This window comes from Xyrauchen texanus, chromosome 41, assembly GCF_025860055.1.
Source record: "Xyrauchen texanus isolate HMW12.3.18 chromosome 41, RBS_HiC_50CHRs, whole genome shotgun sequence".
Lineage (NCBI taxonomy): Eukaryota > Metazoa > Chordata > Actinopteri > Cypriniformes > Catostomidae > Xyrauchen > Xyrauchen texanus.
The window spans coordinates 11508940-11530980 of NC_068316.1; the positions used below are offsets into that span (position 1 = coordinate 11508940).

The 22041-nt window shown below is 36.5% G+C and overlaps 1 protein-coding gene across 1 annotated transcript in view; it reads right to left on the bottom strand.

Annotated features, from left to right (window-relative positions):
* Positions 1-3172: 3172 nt before the first annotated feature.
* The window catches only part of map3k15 (mitogen-activated protein kinase kinase kinase 15), a 41880-nt gene continuing 23011 nt past the window's right edge, over positions 3173-22041 (bottom strand). The window contains exons 21-29 of the mRNA XM_052114090.1: positions 21143-21320; positions 17604-17778; positions 17326-17511; positions 14860-14965; positions 14302-14533; positions 12181-12296; positions 10520-10626; positions 10308-10384; positions 3173-8926 (exon numbers count right to left, since the gene is read on the bottom strand). Of these exons, the coding sequence (XP_051970050.1) occupies positions 8830-8926; positions 10308-10384; positions 10520-10626; positions 12181-12296; positions 14302-14533; positions 14860-14965; positions 17326-17511; positions 17604-17778; positions 21143-21320 (1274 nt within the window). The 3' untranslated portion in view covers positions 3173-8829. The remainder of the gene's footprint in view (positions 8927-10307; positions 10385-10519; positions 10627-12180; positions 12297-14301; positions 14534-14859; positions 14966-17325; positions 17512-17603; positions 17779-21142; positions 21321-22041) is intronic.

Below are 22041 nucleotides of genomic sequence, written 5' to 3' on the forward strand. Positions count from 1 at the left end.
ATTACCCCTCCAGGAGCCAATAGTGGCACATGTGCCATGGGTTGCCGACCCCAGGACTAGATGGCAGTCATTTTGTTTCTTTATCACATTCCATTACAATATACAGATCTGAAATGTAGGTGGTGCTCTAATGCATTTTAGCCTTCATAGCTGTGCTGGTCCATAGACATTCAGTCTAATTTTCAGTTCAAGCACCACCCTCATTGTTTAAATATTCTGGCCACTGAGTGGGTGTCATTACAAAGCTGTGAATTCCCCCCTTGCAATGACATATACCGTTTAATCATCAATAGTCAAAAACATATTTTTCTGATGATTTGTTTTGCATGCTTTTCCTTCTGGGTAGCATATTTTGTTATAAGATATAACATTAGATTATTCAGTCAAGCAAACACACAGACAATAAAAAAATGGGTCATTTTTTAGAAAACTCAGAAGGTAAAAGCAGATATAAAGTTTTTAGCTATTTGGGGCTTACAGCAGCAGTTATAGAAGCATAAAAGTGACGTTTGCATTTGATGACTTACAGAAATCATATTTCACTTTGTGATTCTTTTGAAAATCTTTCGAACTGTGGTAGTATGGCAACAAAATTAACCATACAGTCACATTCCGAGAATAAGAGCTTTCTTTTGATATATGTCTTATACATTTAGGTGCTATTTGAATTACTTTTATTTTTAATATAAATATTACTAACCCATTACCTCAAGGGGGTGCTAATTTTCAACACAAAGGTTTTGAGGCCTTATTTTGTTATTTTAAGTAACATAAATACGGAAGTATTTATCCCTGAAAAGATTCTAAGCTTTCAAATGATACCTCATGCCTGACTTATGTATATGGAGACAGAAGGGTCAGAGAAAAAAATATAGATAAAGCTGTCAGCCATTTGCAAGCTTAGAGCCTTTTACTCATGCCTGCCAACCTCCACATTAGTTAGTAGTCCGGGTAGGGTTACACCAGCTGTGCATAACGTCTCATGTAAATTGGGACATTATGTTCACACTAAGGGCTTAGTAACTACTAGTTAGTTTGTAACTAAAGCCTTGTCCACGCTAATATGTTTTAGTTTGAAAACGCATCTTTTTTCTCCGTTTTGGCCTTCTGTCCACACTGAGACGGCGTTTTGTCCGCGAAAACTGAGCTTTATGAAAACGCACTTCAAAAAGGATACATTTGAAAATGCCGTTTTCGCATTGTTAAAAGATTTATGTCACTTTTTCATCCTTCACATTGCATTCCTTCAAAGGCGAAGGGAAGTTTACTCGGAATTGGTGTCCGGCGACGGAACACGAGGACAATTGCGTTTGAGACTGTACATACTATGGGGATTATCCGCATGTGCAATGACACGATTTAAGCGTTTTCATACGTTTCAGTGTGGACGAGCAACTTTTGGAAAACGCTTGAAAACGTTTGTGCGGACGGAGAGCGTTTTGAAATGAAAACACCATTTTCAAATGTATCCGGATTAATGTAGACGTAGCCACAAAATGATGCATGTATTTGTTGTCATGTGATGCAGTCATGTGATCCATCCAACCAAAACAATCAAGATGGTGGCCTGTGTTATAGCGGCGCTGTTGTACTTGATACTCACTTGCATAGCATTGTTAAAAAATAAATGCTACTTTGAACAACCATCAGATTGCGTTCCTTCAAATGCTAATGGAGGTTTACTCGGAATTGGTGTCCGGCGACGGAACATGAGAACAATTGCGTTTCAGACCGTAGGCCTACATGCAATACACGTTATAAAAGTAAAAGTAATAAAAGGTGCTCACGCCCGTTTCACACATACTCCGTTTGCAAGTGCGTATGCGGTGCGTATACAGCAGTGCAGCGATCGTTTATGGACCGAGTCTATTTTTGCTGTGCTGCACCGCACTGAATCAAAGTGGCAGCGCATTGTTCACATTAAAATAGACATAGATTGTCAAGACAAGAAACTGTAATAATTTCATCATATACACATAATTACAGTTAATGTGTTCTACAGTTACTAAATTACAGGGTCAAGAAAAACAAAAAAGTATGATTATAGTCCCAAAAGTTGCAAAATGCCATCCTATATAATTTTTTTACCCTAAAAAATGACAGTGAACCCAAATGCGTCTCATTCTTCTCCTTCTTAGCAACAGATATAGCGCGATAGCTTTTCTTCTGTCAACAACTCGAACTACATGTAAAACAAAGAATCACAATGATTATTGTTGATGATGATGATGATAATAGTCATACTGTTTCAATGTCTTAATGTCAAAGTTAACGTTTGGGTTAAAATTCCTTACACATTTTATATTTTGTGGCACACAGAAACTGCGGATCAGTAGCGCACTGCAAATGCAGCATATGTGAAAGCACTGTAGTGCGTGCTGATACTGTAAAGTATACGCACCGCATACGCACTGCAAACGGAGTATGTGTGAAACGGGCGTTAGTCACAACTCTTACGGCCGCCATCTTTTCTGTTCTCATGTCATTAAAAATAAAGATATTACTGAGTTGAGCCAAAATGTCGCCATCTTTGCGTTGGTAACTGCATTAAATGAATGACTGTTTTGAAGAAAAGGTTAATTCTCTTGAACTGTAAAGAATATGCTGTTTTGTCTGTATGATGCTATTTTTATAATCTGAATGAGGATGAATAAATGTCACAATGACTGTTTTTATGATCTGGAACCAAATATGATGAGCGAGGTATAATTGATTAGGATTAGGCCTACTTTATTATGGAATGTTAATGCATTGTCACAATGTAAAAGTTAAAGTGGAGATTTAGAGTAAAAAGTAACTTAAATTGTGATCAGTTTCACACCTACAACTTTAATATAGCTTTTGAAGATATAGATTTAACTATTGGGTTCGTATGGATTACTATAATGACCTCATTCGCTGGCAAACACAACGTGCTTTCATTTTAAAATTTGATTCAGAAATGGTTGTGTCAAGAAATTAAGCATTGTTCAATCTCTTTTACAGTTCTAGTTTTATATGCAAATGCTTCAATTATTGTTTGTACAAATTCAGTGAGAATATGACAACAGCAATTCCAACTTTCTGCATTTCTGACTTGATTTGACTAGATTTGGAGTGACAGGAGAAAAGGCATCCATTGACTCATATTTACACCTCAACAGTCTGTAAAACCAAATATCCTTTTCACCACATTCCGGTTTACTGATAAATCCCTGAGGGTTGTGACGCTTATGATTATTTTCTCTTCAAAGTCTCACATTCTTACCAAGAATGAAAGACCATTTGGAGATAAATCTAAAAACTTTTCAAAGAGCTCTTGAGAAAAACATAAAAAAAATGCTTATCGTGTTTTGTTGACCTTTAAGAGAAGCATATTCATTATACCACCACGCATAACTGAAAAAGAAAAAGATTTTATCTATAAAGGATAAGCTTCAGCATGAACATCAACAATACAGTAACAACTTTGTCCACTTTCTGAAAAGTTACATGAAACAGAACATTAAGAGGAAATATTACAATAGTGTTTGAGGTCCTTACTGTATATAGTTAGACTTTTCATTAGTTTTTATGGTTTACATTTCTTAAAAATGTACATTGAAATGTTTCCATTTTAACAATGTTTCCAGCATTTGTGAAATTTTCCATTTCAATGGTGCATTTGAAGGCAGTGAAACTATTTGTTTTACACAGCAGCTATATCATGTTACATTAAACCTTCAATGGATTAGCAATTTGTTTGCATGTGTTCAGACATTTACTATATATCAGGTTGGGTTTGAAAGACTATTGCAAGTTTCAACTTTATTCACCTGAAGTGTTTTACAATTCAGAGAATTGAGTTGGCATTTTGTCTTAAACACAGCCTGAATATCCCGTTTATCAATCAATTGAGAGTTAAGTCAAACGATTCTCTAAAATTTAGAATGGCATGACTGGAAATCCTACAACACTGTTTGCTGTGCCATTCAGAGCCCTTTCCCATGTCACTGAGAGATTCACTCTGTGCCAGCCTGCACCACTAGGGGCCCCAGTCTAAAGAATAGTCTTTCCTGGATAGAGCTGTTTACATCCCTTAGTGTTCACAAATTAGATGGAAAACCCGGAGAGAATGAGGTCACATGCTAAAAATATCACAAAAGCAATAGATTAGAAATGAGAAACAGGCAAACATGACAATTTGAAAAGAGGGCCAAACAAGGTTTGGGCCAGAGGGGTTTTAATAAACAGTTTCTCAATATAGGGATGCCGTCCCAGATGTTTATGACTTTCTTTCTTTTGCAAAACACAAATTAAGATTTTTATAAAAATATCTCAAATCTGTAGGTCCATACAATTCAAGTGAATGGGTACCAACATTTTGACACTCCAAAAAGCATACAAAGGCAGCATATAAGTAATCCATAAGACTCCAGTGGTTAATTTCACATCTTCAAAAGTGATATGATAGGTGTGGGTGAGAAACAGATCAATATTTAAATACAATTTTGCTAGAAATTCTTCTCCCTGCCCAGTAGGGGGTGTAGGCATGAATGATGTGAATCACCAAAAATAGAATCCAAGAGATCATGTTACACCTCTTTAGCAAAGCCATCAAACAGAATAAAATAAAATTAAGAAGTTCAGATATTGAAATGGAATGATTTCCAAAACTTGACTAAAACACACACACACACACACACACACACACACACACACACACACACACACACACACACACACAACTATTTGGACACAATTTTTGGTTTTTAATTTTGTGGAATATGTCCATAGTGTGGTGAAATACACGCTGTTGTTTCTCTGATGGAACCAACAAGGCATTGCAAAAATGTAAAAAACAAAACAAAAAAACTATTCTTTTGTTTGCAGCAACAATAGTTTGCACATGCTACTTTTTTAACTAATGCAAATACTGCATTCAATTCACACATTTTTAACTGTCCAAAACTTTTTAGGGCCACTTTATAGGCTTATTGAAACCGTTTTTTCAATCTGCGTAAAATCAAAGAACATGAATGAGATTTCACGCTTCCAGAATAACGAATCTAAATATTTGTACAAAGGTCACATAAGGGTGTATGATACAATTTGGCATGCCAGCATCTCAGCTTTCTTTTTTGCCAATGTTATGTGCACAAACCAACAATTACTACTATGACTATTACTGAGAATAAACCCCCTCTGTCCAAAGAGTGATCAAAATTCCCTACCAGTCCTCTAAAAACTTTACTAACCTCTTTATTTGCATAACTGGATATCATGACCTCATTCGCTGGCAAACACAACGTGCTTTCATTTTAAATTTGACTCAGAAATGGTTGTGTCAAGAAATTAAGTATTGGTCAATCTCTATTAAAGTTCTTGATTTAATATGCAAATGCTTCAATTATTGTTTGCACAAATTATAAAAAAAATGAACAAAATGCTAATTGTGTTTTGTTGACCTTTAAGAGAAGCATATTCTTTATACCACCATGCATAAATGAAAAAGAAAAATATTTTATCTATAAAGGATAAGCTTCAGCACGAACATCAACAATACAGTAACAACTTTGTCCACTTTCTGAAAAGTTACATGAAACAGAACATTAAGAGGAAATATTACAATAACAGTGTTTTAGGTCCTTACTGTATATAGTTAGACTTTTCATTAGTTTTTATGGTTTACATTTCTTAAAAATGTACATTGAAATGTTTCCATTTTAACAATGTTTCCAGCATTTGTGAAATTTTCCGTGGCTGAAATATATCAAGCATTTGAAGGCAGTGAAACTATTTGTTTTACACAGCAGCTATATCATGTTACATTTAATGAATTAGCAATTTGTTTGCATGTGTTCAGACATTTACTGTATATCAGGTTGGGTTTGAAAGACTATTGCAAGTTTCAACTTTATTCACCTGAAGTGTTTTACAATTCAGAGAATTGAGTTGGCATTTTGTCTTAAACACAGCCTGAATATCCCGTTTATCAATCAATTGAGATTATGTCCCTAAGTCAAAAGTAAAACAGAGAAAGAAATCTTTCATGTCATTACCTTGAGGCACACACATTAGAAAAATTATTTAAATAGCATTAGATGGAAAATTAGAGCTCTAAGCACAACCAAAATAAATCAACAGACACTGAGTGCTTTAACATTTAAACACAAGATACACAATATAAAGATTAAACACGTGTATCAAGCACCTTTGGTGCTTTAGTCTATTCTGACTTCCAATCATGCAGTTCTGGCCTGTTTTATACCTTATAACAAGGTCAAATTAATCTGACCCTGTTTAACAGCTAACGGCACAATAGGCACATCATTATTAAGAAAGAAGATACATGCCTGTGGAACATGGGCTGGGTGTAAAGTAACCCATAGTAATTTGCTGTCTGCAAAGCTGGTCTTGCACATATACAGCCGTGGCCAAAAGTATTGTCAGTGACAAAAATGTTGTGTTTCGCAAAGTTTTCAGCTTCAGTTGTTATGGTGTTGATTCACATTGTTTCTAGATTATTGTACAGTGTGATCAGATGCATTTTAAATAATTGAAAAAAGCTTCATTGGCCAAATTTCTTTACTTTAAATCACAAAAACCCAAATTTCACAGTTTTTTGTCCCTGGCACAAAATGACCAGCTAACATCATTTCACCAATCATATCAGCAGCACCTGGGAAAGTGTGAACAAGTACTAGTCAGGTGAAATCACTCTATCATTCTGATTGGATTATAAGAGCAGACTGATTGCAATAAAAGGAGGGAAGAAGTGCCTTCAATCATTGTGTTATTGTTAGCAATGTTACCTCTAAAGAAAAACATGCAGCCATCATCGCTTTGCATCAAAATGGCCTCACGTACAAGGAAATTGCTGCAAAGAATATTGCACCTGAAAGAACCATTTACCGGATCATCAAGAACATCAAGGAGAGAGGTTCAACTGCAGTGAAGAAGGCTTCTGGATGTCCCAGAGTGTCCAGCAAGCGCCAGGACAATCTCCTCCTGAGGAGTAAGCTATGGAATCGTGTCACCACCAGTGCAGAGCTTGCTCAATATTGGCAGCATGTTGGTGTATCTGCACGCACAGTGAGGCGAAGACTTTTGGACAAAGGCCTGGTGTCAAGAAGGGCAGCAAAGAAGCCACATCTCTCCAAGAAAAACATCAAGGACAGACTAAAATTCTGCAGGAAGTACAAGGATTGGACAACAGAAAACTGGTGCAAAGTTATTTTCTCTGATGAAGCCCCCTTCCGACTGTTTGGGACATCTGGAAAATGTATAGTCCAGAGAATGTATGCTCTCTGTCTCTGTTTTTTTTTTTTTTTTTTTTTGTAGATGTTTATATGTTGATGTTTCTAATATGTTACACATGTGTGTCTGTATTATGTACGCACCTATGGTGGAAACAAATTTCCTCTCGAGGACAAATAAATCAATCAGTCAATCAGAAGTAAAGGTGAACGCTACCATGAGTCCTGTGTCGTGCCAACAGTGAAGCATCCTGAGACCATCCATGTGTGGGTTTCCTTTTCATCCAAGGGAGTGGGCTCTCTCACAATTCTGCCCAAAAACACTGCCATGAATAAAGAATAGTATCAAAACGTCCTGCAAGAACAACTTCTTCCAACAATCCAGAAGCAATTTGGTGATTATCCGTGCAATTTACAGCATAATGGAGCAGCATGTCACAAGGCAAGAGTGATAATGAAGTGGCTCAGAGATCATTACATTGAAATTTTGGATCTGTGGCCAGGCAAATCCCTGGATATTAATCCCATTGAGAACCTGTGGTCAATCCTCAAAGGGCGAGTGGACAAGCAGAAACCCACAAATTGTGATCAACTCAGAGCACTAATAAGGCAAGAATGGATCACCATCGGTCAGGATTTGGCCCAGAAACTGATATCCAGCATGCCAGAGCGAATTGCAGAGGTTATAAAGAACAAGGGTCAACACTGTAAATATTTATTCTTTGCCTACATTGAATGTTTTCGCCAATAAAAGTCTTTAAAACTCATGAAATGCTTATCATTGTTTTCCAGTATAGCATAGAAACATGTTATGTTAGAAACATGTTAAAAAATAAACTACAAATTCCGAAGCAGCAAACTTTGCAAAACACAAAATTTATTTCACTGCCAATACTTTTGGTCACGGCTGTATTTATAGACATGAATAACAAGCGATGGTTAAAGTATAAAACATAATTACATGTGATCACATTTATCTGCTGATTAATTTATTAACGTATGGCTTAGGCAATCACAAGCAAAATTATCAAAATATATTAAAAAGAGGCTACTTAGCCCTGGTCTGAGAGGTTTGTGGTTATTTCGTCCAGACAGTCCCTCAAAATGTAATGCACAATATTTTACACACAATTTTAGCATGAAATCAAATCACGGTTGAGAATTTTGAAGCTAAAACCATAGAAATCTCAATAGACTCTCTAAAATTTAGAATGGCATGACTGGAAATCCTACAACACTGTTTGCTGTGCCATTCAGAGCCCTTTCCCATGTCACTGAGAGATTCACTTTGTGCCAGCCTGCACCACTAGGGGCCCCAGTCTAAAGAATAGTCTTTCCTGGATAGAGCTGTTTACATCCCTTAGTGTTTTCCTATTTAAACGGGATGAAAATTAGATGGAAAACCCGGAGAGAATGAGGTCACATGCTAAAAATATCACAAAAGCAATAGATTAGAAATGAAAAACAGGCAAACATGACAAGTTGAACAGAGGGCGTCAGAATTACAAGGTTTGGGCCAGAGGGGTTTTAATAAACAGTTTCTCAATATAGAGATGTGTGTGGATTTATTATGTTGGCTCAGATTTCCGGTAAAAGGAACTTTGCACAGCTTTCATCCATCTGAATTTCCCGCATCATTCATGACTTTTCTAACCCCTTTATTGCGATGTTTCTGTATAGCTTTCCAGATACGACACAGCACACCTCCCCTGTCATGAGCAGACAAGAAATATTCAAATACATTCCAATTTATATACAGTGTGAGGAACTGGGTCCCCAAAATATTATTTGGACACTCAAAGGGATAGTTCACCCAAAAATGAAAATTCTTTCATCATTTATCCCCCTCATGACATCCTAGATGTGTATAACTTTCTTTCTTCAGCAAAACACAAATTATTGATATTTATAAAAATATCTCTGCCTTGTAGGTCCATACAATGCAAGTAAATGGGGACCAAAATGTTGACCTTCCAAAAAGCATATTAAGGCAGCATTAAAGTAATCATAAGACTCCAGTGGTTAATTTAATATCTTCATAAGTGATATGATAGGTGTGGGTGAGAAACAGATCAATATTTAAGTAAATTTTTGCTAGAAATTCCTCTCCCTGCCCAGTAGGGGGTGTATGCATGAAGAATGTGAATCACCAAAAACACAAGAAGAAGAATGTGAAAGTGGAGATCGACTGAACAGGGAGAAGAATTTATAGTAAAAATTGACTAAAATATTTTGATCTGTTTCTCACCTACACCTATCGTATCGATTCTGAAGACATTCATTTAACCACTGGAGTCAAATGGATTACTTATATGCTGACCTATGTGATATTTGGTGCTTCAAAATTTTGGCACCCATTCACTTGCATTGTATGAACCAAAAATCTTAATTTCTTAATTTATGTTCTGCTGAAGAAAGGAAATTATACACATCCGGGCTGACATTAGGGTGTGTAAATTATGAGATCATTTTCAATTTTGGTGCAAAGTATTCCTTAAAACATTGCATTACATTAAATATCAAACCAAGTGGCATCTGTAAACAAATGATGCTAGACCTTTTTTTAGAACTAGCTTTACTCTTCATAGCCATTGTTGCAATTACTTTTAACCAACTGGTCTCAATTTTGTATTTAGTGGATGTACAGTATAAAGTCAGTTCACTTTAAATTCACTAGCAGAGTAACCACAGGCGTATTTCATCTCAAAATGAAATGGGCTAAATTCAGAATGGCATCCTACAATGGTACGGTAGTTATAGCAGAAATAGTAAGAGTAGTATCGTAATATGCGATTTCAAATGAGCCTTTGTGTTCCATTCACTTTCATTTATACAGATGCCAAAGTTCAATTTAAATGAACTATGACAAATTTGTATAACAAAGACATTTAGAGGTAAAATTAAGTTCACAAATGTACCTCTTGGCTCAATCCATTGAAGCTTCAAAGCCGAATATTTTGATTAAAAGCTGCTTGGTTTGATATTTTGATATTACTTGGTTGATATTGTATACAGTATACAATAGGAACAATGTAAAGAACCACATACATACATACTTTTACTGAGTGCATACTTAAAACTAAAACTTACCTAAGTCTCAGGCAGTGAAGGTCTTCTTTAGTCACATCAGAAAGAATGTCGTTAAGTGTATAATCTTCCAAAACAAACTGTCAATGACATTAACCGCAAAAACTTGGCATGAATCTCCTGTTCGTTTATTATGTAAAAGAAACTTTACACCTGTGAGCTATATTTCACATTGTGGGAAAGACACTGTGAGGTTGATGTGAAATATGTTTCACCTTGTCTATGGTATCTGAGTCAGCACCCTGTTCCTTCAGCCAATCAGTAAGCTTCTTATCAGGCTCAGGCTGAGTGGCCATGTTAAATATGGAAGGGGTAGGCGTCTCTGGTGTGAGGGAAAATAAATTATGAATAAAGATGAACTATAAAGCTTGGCAAACCTAGTAAGATGCCTACTTAGATAGAATTTAAAGGCATCATAAAGTGTTTTGTCGGGTAAAATGGTTAATTTGGTAGCATTTCCACTTGAGCACAGTTTTGTACACTTACAAACCATTCCCTGTCTGGGTTTCTCAGAACCAGTGGCGGCCCTGCCTATTACGCGACATTTGCGGCTGCATAGGACCACCTACCATGGGTTCAGTATAGCCAAATAATTATCTGCAATAAGTGTATATCACTGGGCACACAGTCCAGCTATATGCATGCCAGTATTCCGATGGAACCTATCAAAATGATCAAAATGATTGCATACGCTTAGAAGAAATGACCTGGAGAGATAAGTGTGTGTATTTGACCTTCCTCAGCCTAAGATTTGATGTGGCGACATTAGTAAGACAACTAGTAATTTGCGCGGGAAATCTGGGTTCAAGTCTACCTTTTGCCAATTTCACTTTTCTCCCCTTATCAATGTAAGCGAAGACAGACAGTGGCTGAACATGCCAGCAGAAAGACATTTATTTTAAATAAAAATGAACACCAAAGATGTCTATGGGGAGTGTGATATCACTGAAAGTAGCCTAAATGCGGTGCTCTCGTCATGATCGGGGGGGCTAATTAAATGTTGGGCAGTGCAGAGAAGAAGGCCGGGTGTGTGCATGCATGCCTGTCCCTGTCTGGAAAGCCTGGAACACGTTTTTCCCAGCAGGTCGGCATTTCACGGCCAACTGAAAGGGAGGGTCCTGCCGGCGACCTGGACCCGAAGAGACCATTCTAAAGCCGTGCTACGCATTCAAAGACAGCAGTAATGAGGTACCACTACGTGATACATAAAGTTTCTTCCCACTGCCAGCGATGTGTTGTTAAGTTCAGTCACAGTACTACATACACTGATGTTGTTAGATTATATATTGTTTTATTATACACCAGGGTGCAAATTGCCACTATTTACATCAAGTGTAAATATAATCTCCTGTAGCCTACCATACCTTAATTTGGTCATTTAATTCTTTCTCACCAAAAAGCACCAAAAATAAATTATGAAGGCCTGGTAAAAAATGTTCCAAGTCAGTTTTAATGTAACACCTGGGACATGAAAATGTCTGAAATTGAAGACACACCCATATACTGTATATTTATTTCTGTTTATACTATTTATATGTATTTATTTTCATACGTGTATTCTTTCATTTATTTAATACGTTTCATTCCATATTTTTTATTTTATTTTCTCACTTATTTATTTCTGTATTTTCTATATATTTATTAATTTATTCATCCTATATGACAATAAGGAGGCTCAAGTTTCCCATTCAGGTAATGCTTTCAAGCTGAGATAAGAGGAAATGAAACGGGAATTTAGATTGAGGTGATTACATGTGTCACGGTTTTATAATCAGTCACACCAAGTCCTTAATAATTGTGAAAGGTGAAAGTTTATGGTTGAATAGGTGATTTAAAATCTATAAGTGTGTGTGTTTGGCAGTTAACACATACTCACCTGGAGCAGGCTGCTGTCTGATCCTGATAAGCTCGATGTCATGTGCCCGCTGCTGGAGAGTTTGTTTCAGTACCTGCTGATACTCTCTCTCCTTTTGCACTAGTTCTTCAAGCAGCCTGCAGAAAGTAATAAAAAAACACTGAAACACTTTCTCTAAACCATTTAAGCATTATAAACATATTCTAGTCTAATACTATCATGACATATTTTCTAAATCCAGCAATATAGCATTTAACAGAACATATTCCAAACCATCAAAATCAAAATTCAGGATCCAAAATTAACATGCATGCCAAAAGGGAGCAAAAATAGGCTTTGGTGGAGAGAGAATAAAACATAGCATAATTTAAAAGATGCATTCATTATTTTTTGAAATCTAAAATGATGCACACTCACAGATGAAGACTAGTCATATCAGTAGCCTAATAAATTATATTTTATTTTACATGGAGCAGGTCGCCTCACGGTGGCCACCATGTTGACATCACATGTCAGGCCAAATAATATTAGTTAAGAATGACTAAGTGCACCTTTACATAGGTTGTTTATTAAGAATGGTAGATTGATACTTGCTGATGTACATAGATTACGTGCATCATTAAAAGCAAAAACATACTAAAGAAATTACTTGTCTCAAGTTTATCTAGAATGTGTAATGTTTGTTGTTAGAACTCAATGACACATGTGGCATATTCCTCACAATGAAATGAAAATATGACGAACAAAAATACAAAGCATGGCATTGTTCTGCCGGGGGGTGTGAGTGACACAAAAACCATAGATAAAACAATATCATACAAATATATTCATATTGGAATATATATTATATATACACTGGCGGCCAACATTTTGGAATAATGTACAGATTTTGCTGTTTCTGAAGGAAATTGGTACTTTATTTCACCAAAGTGGCATTCAACTGATCACAAAGTATAGTCAAGACATTACTGATGTAAAAAACAGCACCATCACTATTTGAAAAAAAGTTAGTTTTTATAAAATCTAGACAGGCCCCATTTCCATCAGCCATCACTCAACACCTTATCCTTGAGTATTCATGCTAAATTGCTAATTTGCTACTAGAAAATCACTTGCCATTATATCAAACACAGTTTAAGCTATTTGATTCATTAAATGAAGCTTAACATTGTCTTTGTGTTTGTCTTTGAGTTGCCACAGTATGCAATAGACTGGCATGTCTTGAGGTCAATATTAGGTCAAAAATGAGAAACTTTCTAGAGAAACTTTCTCTAGAAACTCATCAGTCAATCATTGTTTTGAGGAATGAAAGCTATACAATGCTTGAAACTGCCAACAAACTGAAGATTTCTTACAAAGGTGTACACTACAGTCTTCAAAGACAAAGGACAACTGGCTCTAACAAGGACAGAAAGAGATGTGGAAGACCAGATGTACAACTAAACACATCCGAGTCTCTAGTTTGAGAAATAGATGCCTCACATGTCCTCAGCTGACAGCTTCATTGAATTCTACCCGCTCAACACCAGTTTCATGTACAACAGTAAAGAGAAGACTCAGGGGTGCAGGACTTATGGGAAGAATTGCAAAGAAAAAGCCATTTTTGAAACAGGAAAACAAAAAGAAAAGGTTAGAATGGGAAAAGAAACACAGACATTGGACAACAGATAATTGGAAAAGAGTGTTATGGATCTCAAACCCATTGAGTATGTGTGGGATCAACTAGACTGTAAGGTGTGTGAGAAGTGCCTGACAAGACAGTCACATCAATGGCAAGTGCTACAGGAAGTGTGTGGTGAAATGTCACCTGAGTATCTGGACAAATTGACGGCTAGAATGGCAAGGATCTGCAAAGCTGCCATTGCTGCACATGGAGGATTTTTTGATTAGAACACTTTGAAGATGCTCTGATTTTTTTTTCAAATTGTAATACTTATTAATGTCCTGACTATACATTGTGATCAGTTGAATTCCATGTTGGTGATTAAAAGTACCAATTTCTTTCCATAAGAGCAAAATCTGTACATTATTCCAAACTTTTGGCTGCCATTGTTTAAATATACTTTCTGAATATATAGATACTTTCTAAATGTAACCGCATGCAACAGATTGACAGAGAGTGTTTTAGAGATGTGGTGGTACCTGGTGGTTTCCTGTTTGAGGCGTCCGAGCTGAGCTCCCAGTGGGTGCGGTGGCCGTTGAACCTCATGGGATATGACCGAGCTCAGGGTGCTGACACCAGATGTGAGGGCTTGATCTTCCTGTGTCACACGGGCCACTGAACTGAACTCCCCATCGTCCTCCTCGTCTACTTCATCTGCATCCTTATCTGCACCCTCACTTTCAGACGCTGGCCCGAAATGTGTCTGAAGCTCTAGAAATGTGATATTTATAATTTGTATTTATTTATAAAATTAATTTGTATTAAAATATGTACTGTAGGTTGCATTTTGTAGTATAATTATTACTTAGTCATCAGTCTATCAAACAGCCATAATAGAACAATAATTAAAAATTGTTTATGCATATAGGTTATTTGAAACTTAAACATTAAAATAATCTGGTAATATAACCAATTAATTGGTATTGGTTATAAAAACAATATCAGTCTGTCTCCACACAGAGATGAAAACTGTTGTTCATCAGAAAAGAGCTTGTCCTCTGGTTTACTTTTCTCTTTTCTCTCTCTTTCACACACACCTGGAATTAAAATGGTAACAGCTGCCTGCACAGCCCGTCTGATGATGTTGTCCATGGCAAACATCCAGTGAGGTTTAATGTGATGGTTCCTCAATACTTTGTTAACCTGAGACACAAATAGTGTCGATAGACAGGAATATTAATATCATCAAGAAACCAAACACAAGAGGGAGACACTAAGGCTACACAGGTAAAATGCACAACACATTTATGTAATGATTAGGTCCTCTGCAACTTGATTTATTTGAAACAGCCTCATCACCATGTCCTCAGAAACACAGTAAATAATAGCTCTGGGGAAATGCAATGAAAATATGTCAGTCTGCTTAACTCAAACTTCTTATCAGAGAACAGACCTTGAATGCTTTGGGACAAAAAAATTGCTGCAAGATATAACATAAGGCATAATATCTTTCCAACATCAAGTAGTTTTACTGGCCACAATGAAAGGAATTCTTTGCTACACAATCACAGACAATCAAAACATCTGACGTTTAACATACTGCTATGTGGAACTGCTTTAGAACCAATTAAATTTCACACTGAGCTAGCTAACAAAATCAACAAAAATAAACACAAAGCAACCAGAAAGCTGTCTTGTCATGTGTTGCTTTTCATGATCTTGTCTGTTTAGGACTAATTCAGATTAAAGGAATAGTTCACCCAAAAATGAAAATTATCCCATCATTTACTATGATATATGCTATCCCAGATGTGTATGACTTTCTTTCTTCTGCAGAACACAAATTAAGATTTTTAGATGAATATCTCTTCTCTGTAGGTCCATATAATGCAAATTAATGGTGACCAAAATTTTAAAGCTAAAAAAAAAAACACAAAGTCATCATAAAAGAAATCCAGTGGTTTAATCCATGTCTTCTTAAGCGATCGAAGTGAGAACCGACTAAAATATAACTCTTTTTCACTGTACATCTTGCAATTTTGGTCTCTAGTCACAAAAATGATTTCAATCTCGATTACACTTCTTAGTGCGCTAGATGGTGCTAGGAAGTGTAATCGACCCAAAACTGATTGGACCGCTTCAGAAGATATGGATTAAACAACTGGAGTCACATGGATTAATTTTATGCTGTTTCTATGTGCTTTTAAGTGCGTCAAAGTTTTGGCCACTATTCACTTGCATTGTATGGACCTACAGAGATTAGATATTCTTCTACAAATCTTCATTTGTGTTTTGCAGAAGAAAGAATGTCATACACATCTGGAATGGCATGAGGGCGAGTAAATTATGAGAGAATTTTAATATTTCTGTGAACTATTCCTTTAACGCATCACATTATATCTAGACAGAGCTGATGTTAGAGTATAGTATAATATAGTACAGTACAGTATGGTATCTATATTACATCTGTTTAGGACAAATTCAGATTAACATGCATAACTTTGCATCTAGTTAGGACACAGTTTTAGAGCATAGTATAGTGTAGTATAGTATAGAACAATACAATAAAGTATAGTTATATATAGGGATGTAACGATATTGACGATATCGCGCTATCGCGGTGGTAAACGTGTCTCGATATCGTCGTGGTTGGGTTACAATATTAAAAGGACAGGTGTCCGTCAAAAAGCAAGAGGATTAAACACAGTCCCGCGGAACAAATCATTGTTAACTACATAGACCATGATCCTTTGCGCTGCGTCGTCACAACAACCGTTGTTAAGCCAATAGGATTGCACGCTACACGCTGTCCACACAAGCTCACAGCAAGCCAGCAGGGCCGATAGCGATACTTGTAAGGATGAAAACAACAACCCCGAAGTTGAGATTGTGCCAGCCCCTGCAGCTTTTAAATCAGATGTCTGGAAACATTTTGGTTTCGATCGTGTCAAAAAACGCAAAAGGAGAGGTGGTGGTGGACAGACAATGGACTATTTTGATCTTTCTGATGAAAAACGTGAACATAAGCTAAATGATAGGTCAGTGTTTTTTAAAAGGCTTTTTGACTGACTATTTTATTTAAGTTTAAGTCATGTTCCTAAATACCAGTTTTAAAAGGCTGCTTTTATTTGCGTTGCGCATAAACCTGACTTAACTTGATCTTTGTTTGCACTTAAAGGGAATTCCCTATTGTTTACAATTGTTCTAGTTGCTTCTTAACTTGAACATTGCACAGAAGAATCAGTTATTCAACCAAATATTACTATACAGAATATTGATGTTCCTGACTACAACTTGCACTTTAAAAGCGCAAAATGTGATCAGCGTTTTATGTTGTCATGATCCATAAATACAACAATACATTGCCTGTTGACTGGCAAAAGCAGAATAAATGTCAGTATTTTTTCGCTATTATCATCACAAACAATATCGTGAGCTATTTAACAATACCGTGAGCTTTTCCACAATATCGCAATAAATATCGTACCGTGAGGTCAATATCGAAATTGTATCGTACCGTGAGATTTTGATATCGTTACATCCCTAGTTATATATCAACTCACAGAATCCTGGAAACCAAACAGAACCAGCTGGATCTGATTGATGGACGTGCTGTCAAAGTCCAGATCCAGTTTGAGTTTCGAGATGGTGGTTGCCATGACGCGTCGCTCAGGGCAACGTATAAAGTCTCGCAAGATGCAGATGATCTGTTTGATGTGGTCCACTGACAATTTAAGCTCTTCTTGGCCCTAAAGTGAGAGAGAGACAATCCCTGTTTAGGATTCATACATACACACAAAAAAAAAAACACATGTAAACATTCACATATACACATGCACACCTGGATGTGGTTTTCCATTAGGTTGGAGGTCACTTTATCCTGGTCCTCATTAAGGACCTTGTAGAGTATGGCCCGTCGCTCACTGTCTTTTTTCAGAAGGAAGAGACCAGAGTCACTGTTCTCAGAGGAGGCAGGAGAGCTGCGGTCTTCTGCTGTAGGACTCTCATCTGGAACACTGATAGAACACTCACACTTTACAAAATGATGCAGATGTGCATTATGTATATATTAGCTAAAATAACATGGGATTGCCATGATTTTGTTTTGGAGAGTGGTATGATAATTTGGTGTCTTGGTATTCTTTGAAGTACTTTGGACTACCACGTAAATAAAATGGTATAAGAAAATGGTAATTATACAGTACTATGGTATTATCATCCGATACCATCATAATTTTTATTTTTATTTTGTATAGTTGTCAATAGATTAAAATAATGAATAGCAATTAACATACACTCACCGGCCACTTTAATAGGTACACCTGTACATCTACATATTCATGCGATTATCTATTCAGCCAATCATGTGGCAGCAGTGTAATGTATAAAATCATGCAAATATGGATCAGGAACTTCAGTTAATGTTCACATCAACCATCAGAATGGGGAAAAAAATGTGATGTCAGTGATTTCAACCGTGGCATGATTGTTGGTGCCAGACAGGCTGATCTCATGGGATTTTCGCACCCAACAGTCTCTAAAGTTTACTCAGAAGTGTATCAAATAAAATAAAAAAACATCCAGTGAGTGGCAGTTCTGCGGACAGAAAGCCTTGTTGATGAGATAGGTCAATGGAGAATGGCCAGACTGGTTCGAGCTGACAGAAAGGCTACGGCAACTCAGATAACTGCTCTGTACAATTGTAGTGAGCAGAATAGCAGTGATCCAAAACAAACATAAAAATAAACACAAAAATGGTTCACTGACCACTGACCTCTGAATTTTAAGGATCTGGAGAGATTCTGTATGGAGGAATTGTCTCAGATCACTTCCCAGGTGTTCTCCAACCTCATTAAGCATTATAGAAGACGACTCAGAGCTGTTATTCAATTTTCAATTTGCTTAAAATAAAGGTAATATTTTTGTGATTTTTTTCAAGTGAAAGATCAGATTTTTTTTGTTCATAAACTCCTTTGCTCATATTTACCAAGGGTGCCAATATTTTTGGCCACAACTGTGTGTGTGTGTGTGTGTGTGTGTGTGTGTGTATATATATATATATATATATATATATATATATATATATATATATATATATATATATATATATATATATATATATATATATATATATATATATAACATTTTATTATTTAAAATAATATAAATTATTTAATACTATTAGTATTATTAACCTAAATGTTGATTGGCTGAAATTCCTCTAATTACATACTTTTACCTTTTAAAATATAGTGCATTCAGTTTTAATTCATTCAGTCCCTCTGAAAGAAAACAATATAATATGTGATAAAGATTTTCCAATAGCCTACAGCAGTCCTTTGGTGTTCTTATTAATGATATATCTCACTAATTGGGATATATTTTATACTTAATGAGCTTTATATCAAGGGTAAAAACATTAACTGTGTTAAATAAATGTAATGTAATTAAAAATATTCAAGAGTAAGACCCATTATTTTTAAAGATTAATGTATTATGTTAAATATATTTAATGGCATGACATTTATTTAACAGCCAAAGCAAATATGGAGAAGTGATTAAAAAACATGATTTCAAGATTTCAAACAAGAAGGAAATGTGTGGAAAGGCTGACGTATATACACAGTAGGCATCTATTGGCTATGACAGGTCTATGATCCGGTGTGTGCGTTGAAACCGAGGAGAAGTGCTCCGTAAAGTGTCTGGGGGATTATTTTTATTAGCAGCCAGAGAGGGGCTGCTGTAAAAGGCATTATCTCATTACACACACATACATACACCTGCACAGCACACCTGTCTCCTCATTCCTCCATGTTAATTAAACAGCGTTTCCAAGGAGTCGAGCAGCCGTCAGGATGGGCCTCTGCACTTCATACCCAGGAAGTTAATTTAGAGTTGGAATGAGTGCCGCACAGACCGTGAGTACTCAAGCTCCGTAAACACAGTCACGTCATTAACATTCCAGACTCTAATCCACAACTCACACAAATACATACATTTACACGCGCAAGCAGTCACACACATGCCATAAATTACAGCGATCACTGTGGATGCTGCCCAGAGCAGGTCTTAAACTCGTCTGGACTGGCTGAGAACCACTGTGTGTGGGAAATTTAAAGGTACAGACAGAAGCGTCATGGATTCTTCAGCCAGGTGGATTTTAAAAGCAACTTCCACAAATAAATAATTACATTATTGCATGATTACTGTAGGCAAAAAAAGGTGTTTTTCTAAAATGGTGTGTCAGGAATCAGGCACTCATTTCTAAATTTGGTCAGTCCAATCACGCCACACCTTCTGCAAAAACATTTGTTTTAAAAGTGCACTCAGTAACTTTTGTCTTTGTGCCATCTTGCGCTTACACTAGGTGCTTCCCAAACCGCACACTTCTGCACTATTCTATTCCATTTTTTAGTGTAAGTAGTGTGAGTTGTATGTTAACACTGAAAATGCATCAAAAAGAAGTGTACTGAAAGTATGCAGATGATGCACTTTTGTAACCATCAAAACAGAGTGTGGAATGTTGGACACTTCATGCACTCAATGCTCGTGGCTTGCCGTAGATAGCGGAAAGGGGCGGAGTTACCTGGATGCGCGGCTGGTCAGACAAAACAGTTGTAAATAATGAAGAATGCAGCAGCTAATGAAACTTCAGTGGAAACAGCACCTTACAAATGTGAATTGAATGCTTTACCATCACCTCAAGCTGTGTGAATATGTATGTTGTATAAGACACAAGTGTTGAACTAAGGTTGGCTAACACGCTAACGCGCTAAAACTAGCGTTAAAACATCACGTGGGCTTGAAACGTCACTTCCGTCAGCTGTTATATGGTGAATGCTTCCATGTAGTAAAAACAGTTAAGTGTGTCATTTGGGACACAGCTACTGACACCTAGCAGCTTGGATGTAGCATCATTTAAAATCAATAGTTTTCAGTTTCAGATGCCATTGAAGAAATGTAGTATTCACAGTCAGCCATGAATACATTCCAAAATTAGTGAAAGTGTCAAAACAGCTTTTATAAGGTTACTGATATGACTGGAGTCTTCATTTTAATTTGTGTTCATGATTTCCTCCATATATTGCAAAATTTCAATTCATGTCTTTTGGAGTTAAATTATTTTAATGAGGAAAAAATTACTGAGTACAAGATCCTTTTTCTTTTTTTTTTTTGCGAAAAATTTTTTAAACGAAAACTCTCATTTTGTGTGGAAAATCTTTTTTTTTTTTTATTATTAAATTAAATTATAAATAAATGAAATGGGTGCATTTCATTGGGAAATGGGTGAAAAGATGCATGGGTCCCTAGTTAAAGACTTCATTGCCACCTAGTGCTCTGATGAGCAGCACAGGTTGGACTGGAATCTTCTGAGCTCACCTGAGGTAGTTTGAGTTGGGCGGTTTAATGAGGTTTTCAGAGCCTGAGCGTTTTTTCTTCTCAAAGAACACGTCTTGTTTGGAGTCGCAGTCTGGAGACACAGAGCCAGGTTCACTGCTGCTGCTCCCAGTAGCCTCCGCCTGCAGCTGTACCGGTAATGAAACACTGCGGATGTAGTCTAAAAGATGCAAACCACAAACTCACATGGTCACATGTATACATGTACATATACTGCATGTAAGCAGTACACACACACATTTGCAATCTATCAGACAGACAAATGGGAAACGTATAGGGCTATTTTGTGTGGGGGAATTGCATGCCATATTATTTTTGTAGGCTATGCATCAAAACAACTTGAGAACTGTGTTCCTGAATTGCTTTAATATTGTAATTGCATGAAAAACAAAAGAAATTATTCATATTTTGAATGAATTGTAAACAGAATAATGCAGATAGTAAGACTTACTGATATGCCTTTAGACTAATTTAAACACGTCAGATTTTCCTTTACATTCATGCACATAATGGCCCAAAAAATATGTTGGAAATATAAAATTTTGGCGCAATGGGAGTATACTTAAATCAAATGCTGTAACTGACACTTTTCACGATTATAGAATTGCGACAGTTGTAACTGTAATCTCGATAATGTTTTTGATTAATTGCAGCCCTAGAATCTTACGACCTGCCCTGCTGACAAGACCAGCACGTCACCAGCATATGCTGTTTTTTGTATGGTGGTTAGCTCGTTTCCCCAAAAGGCTTTTTACCGGCTCGACAAGCCAAGATTTTCTGGTAAACACCATGACTATGTAGGTCAATCTGCTAGACCAGCAGCAAACCAGTACAAACCAATCAGAACCATTCTTGCTGGTTTAAGCTGGTCTTTTCAGCAG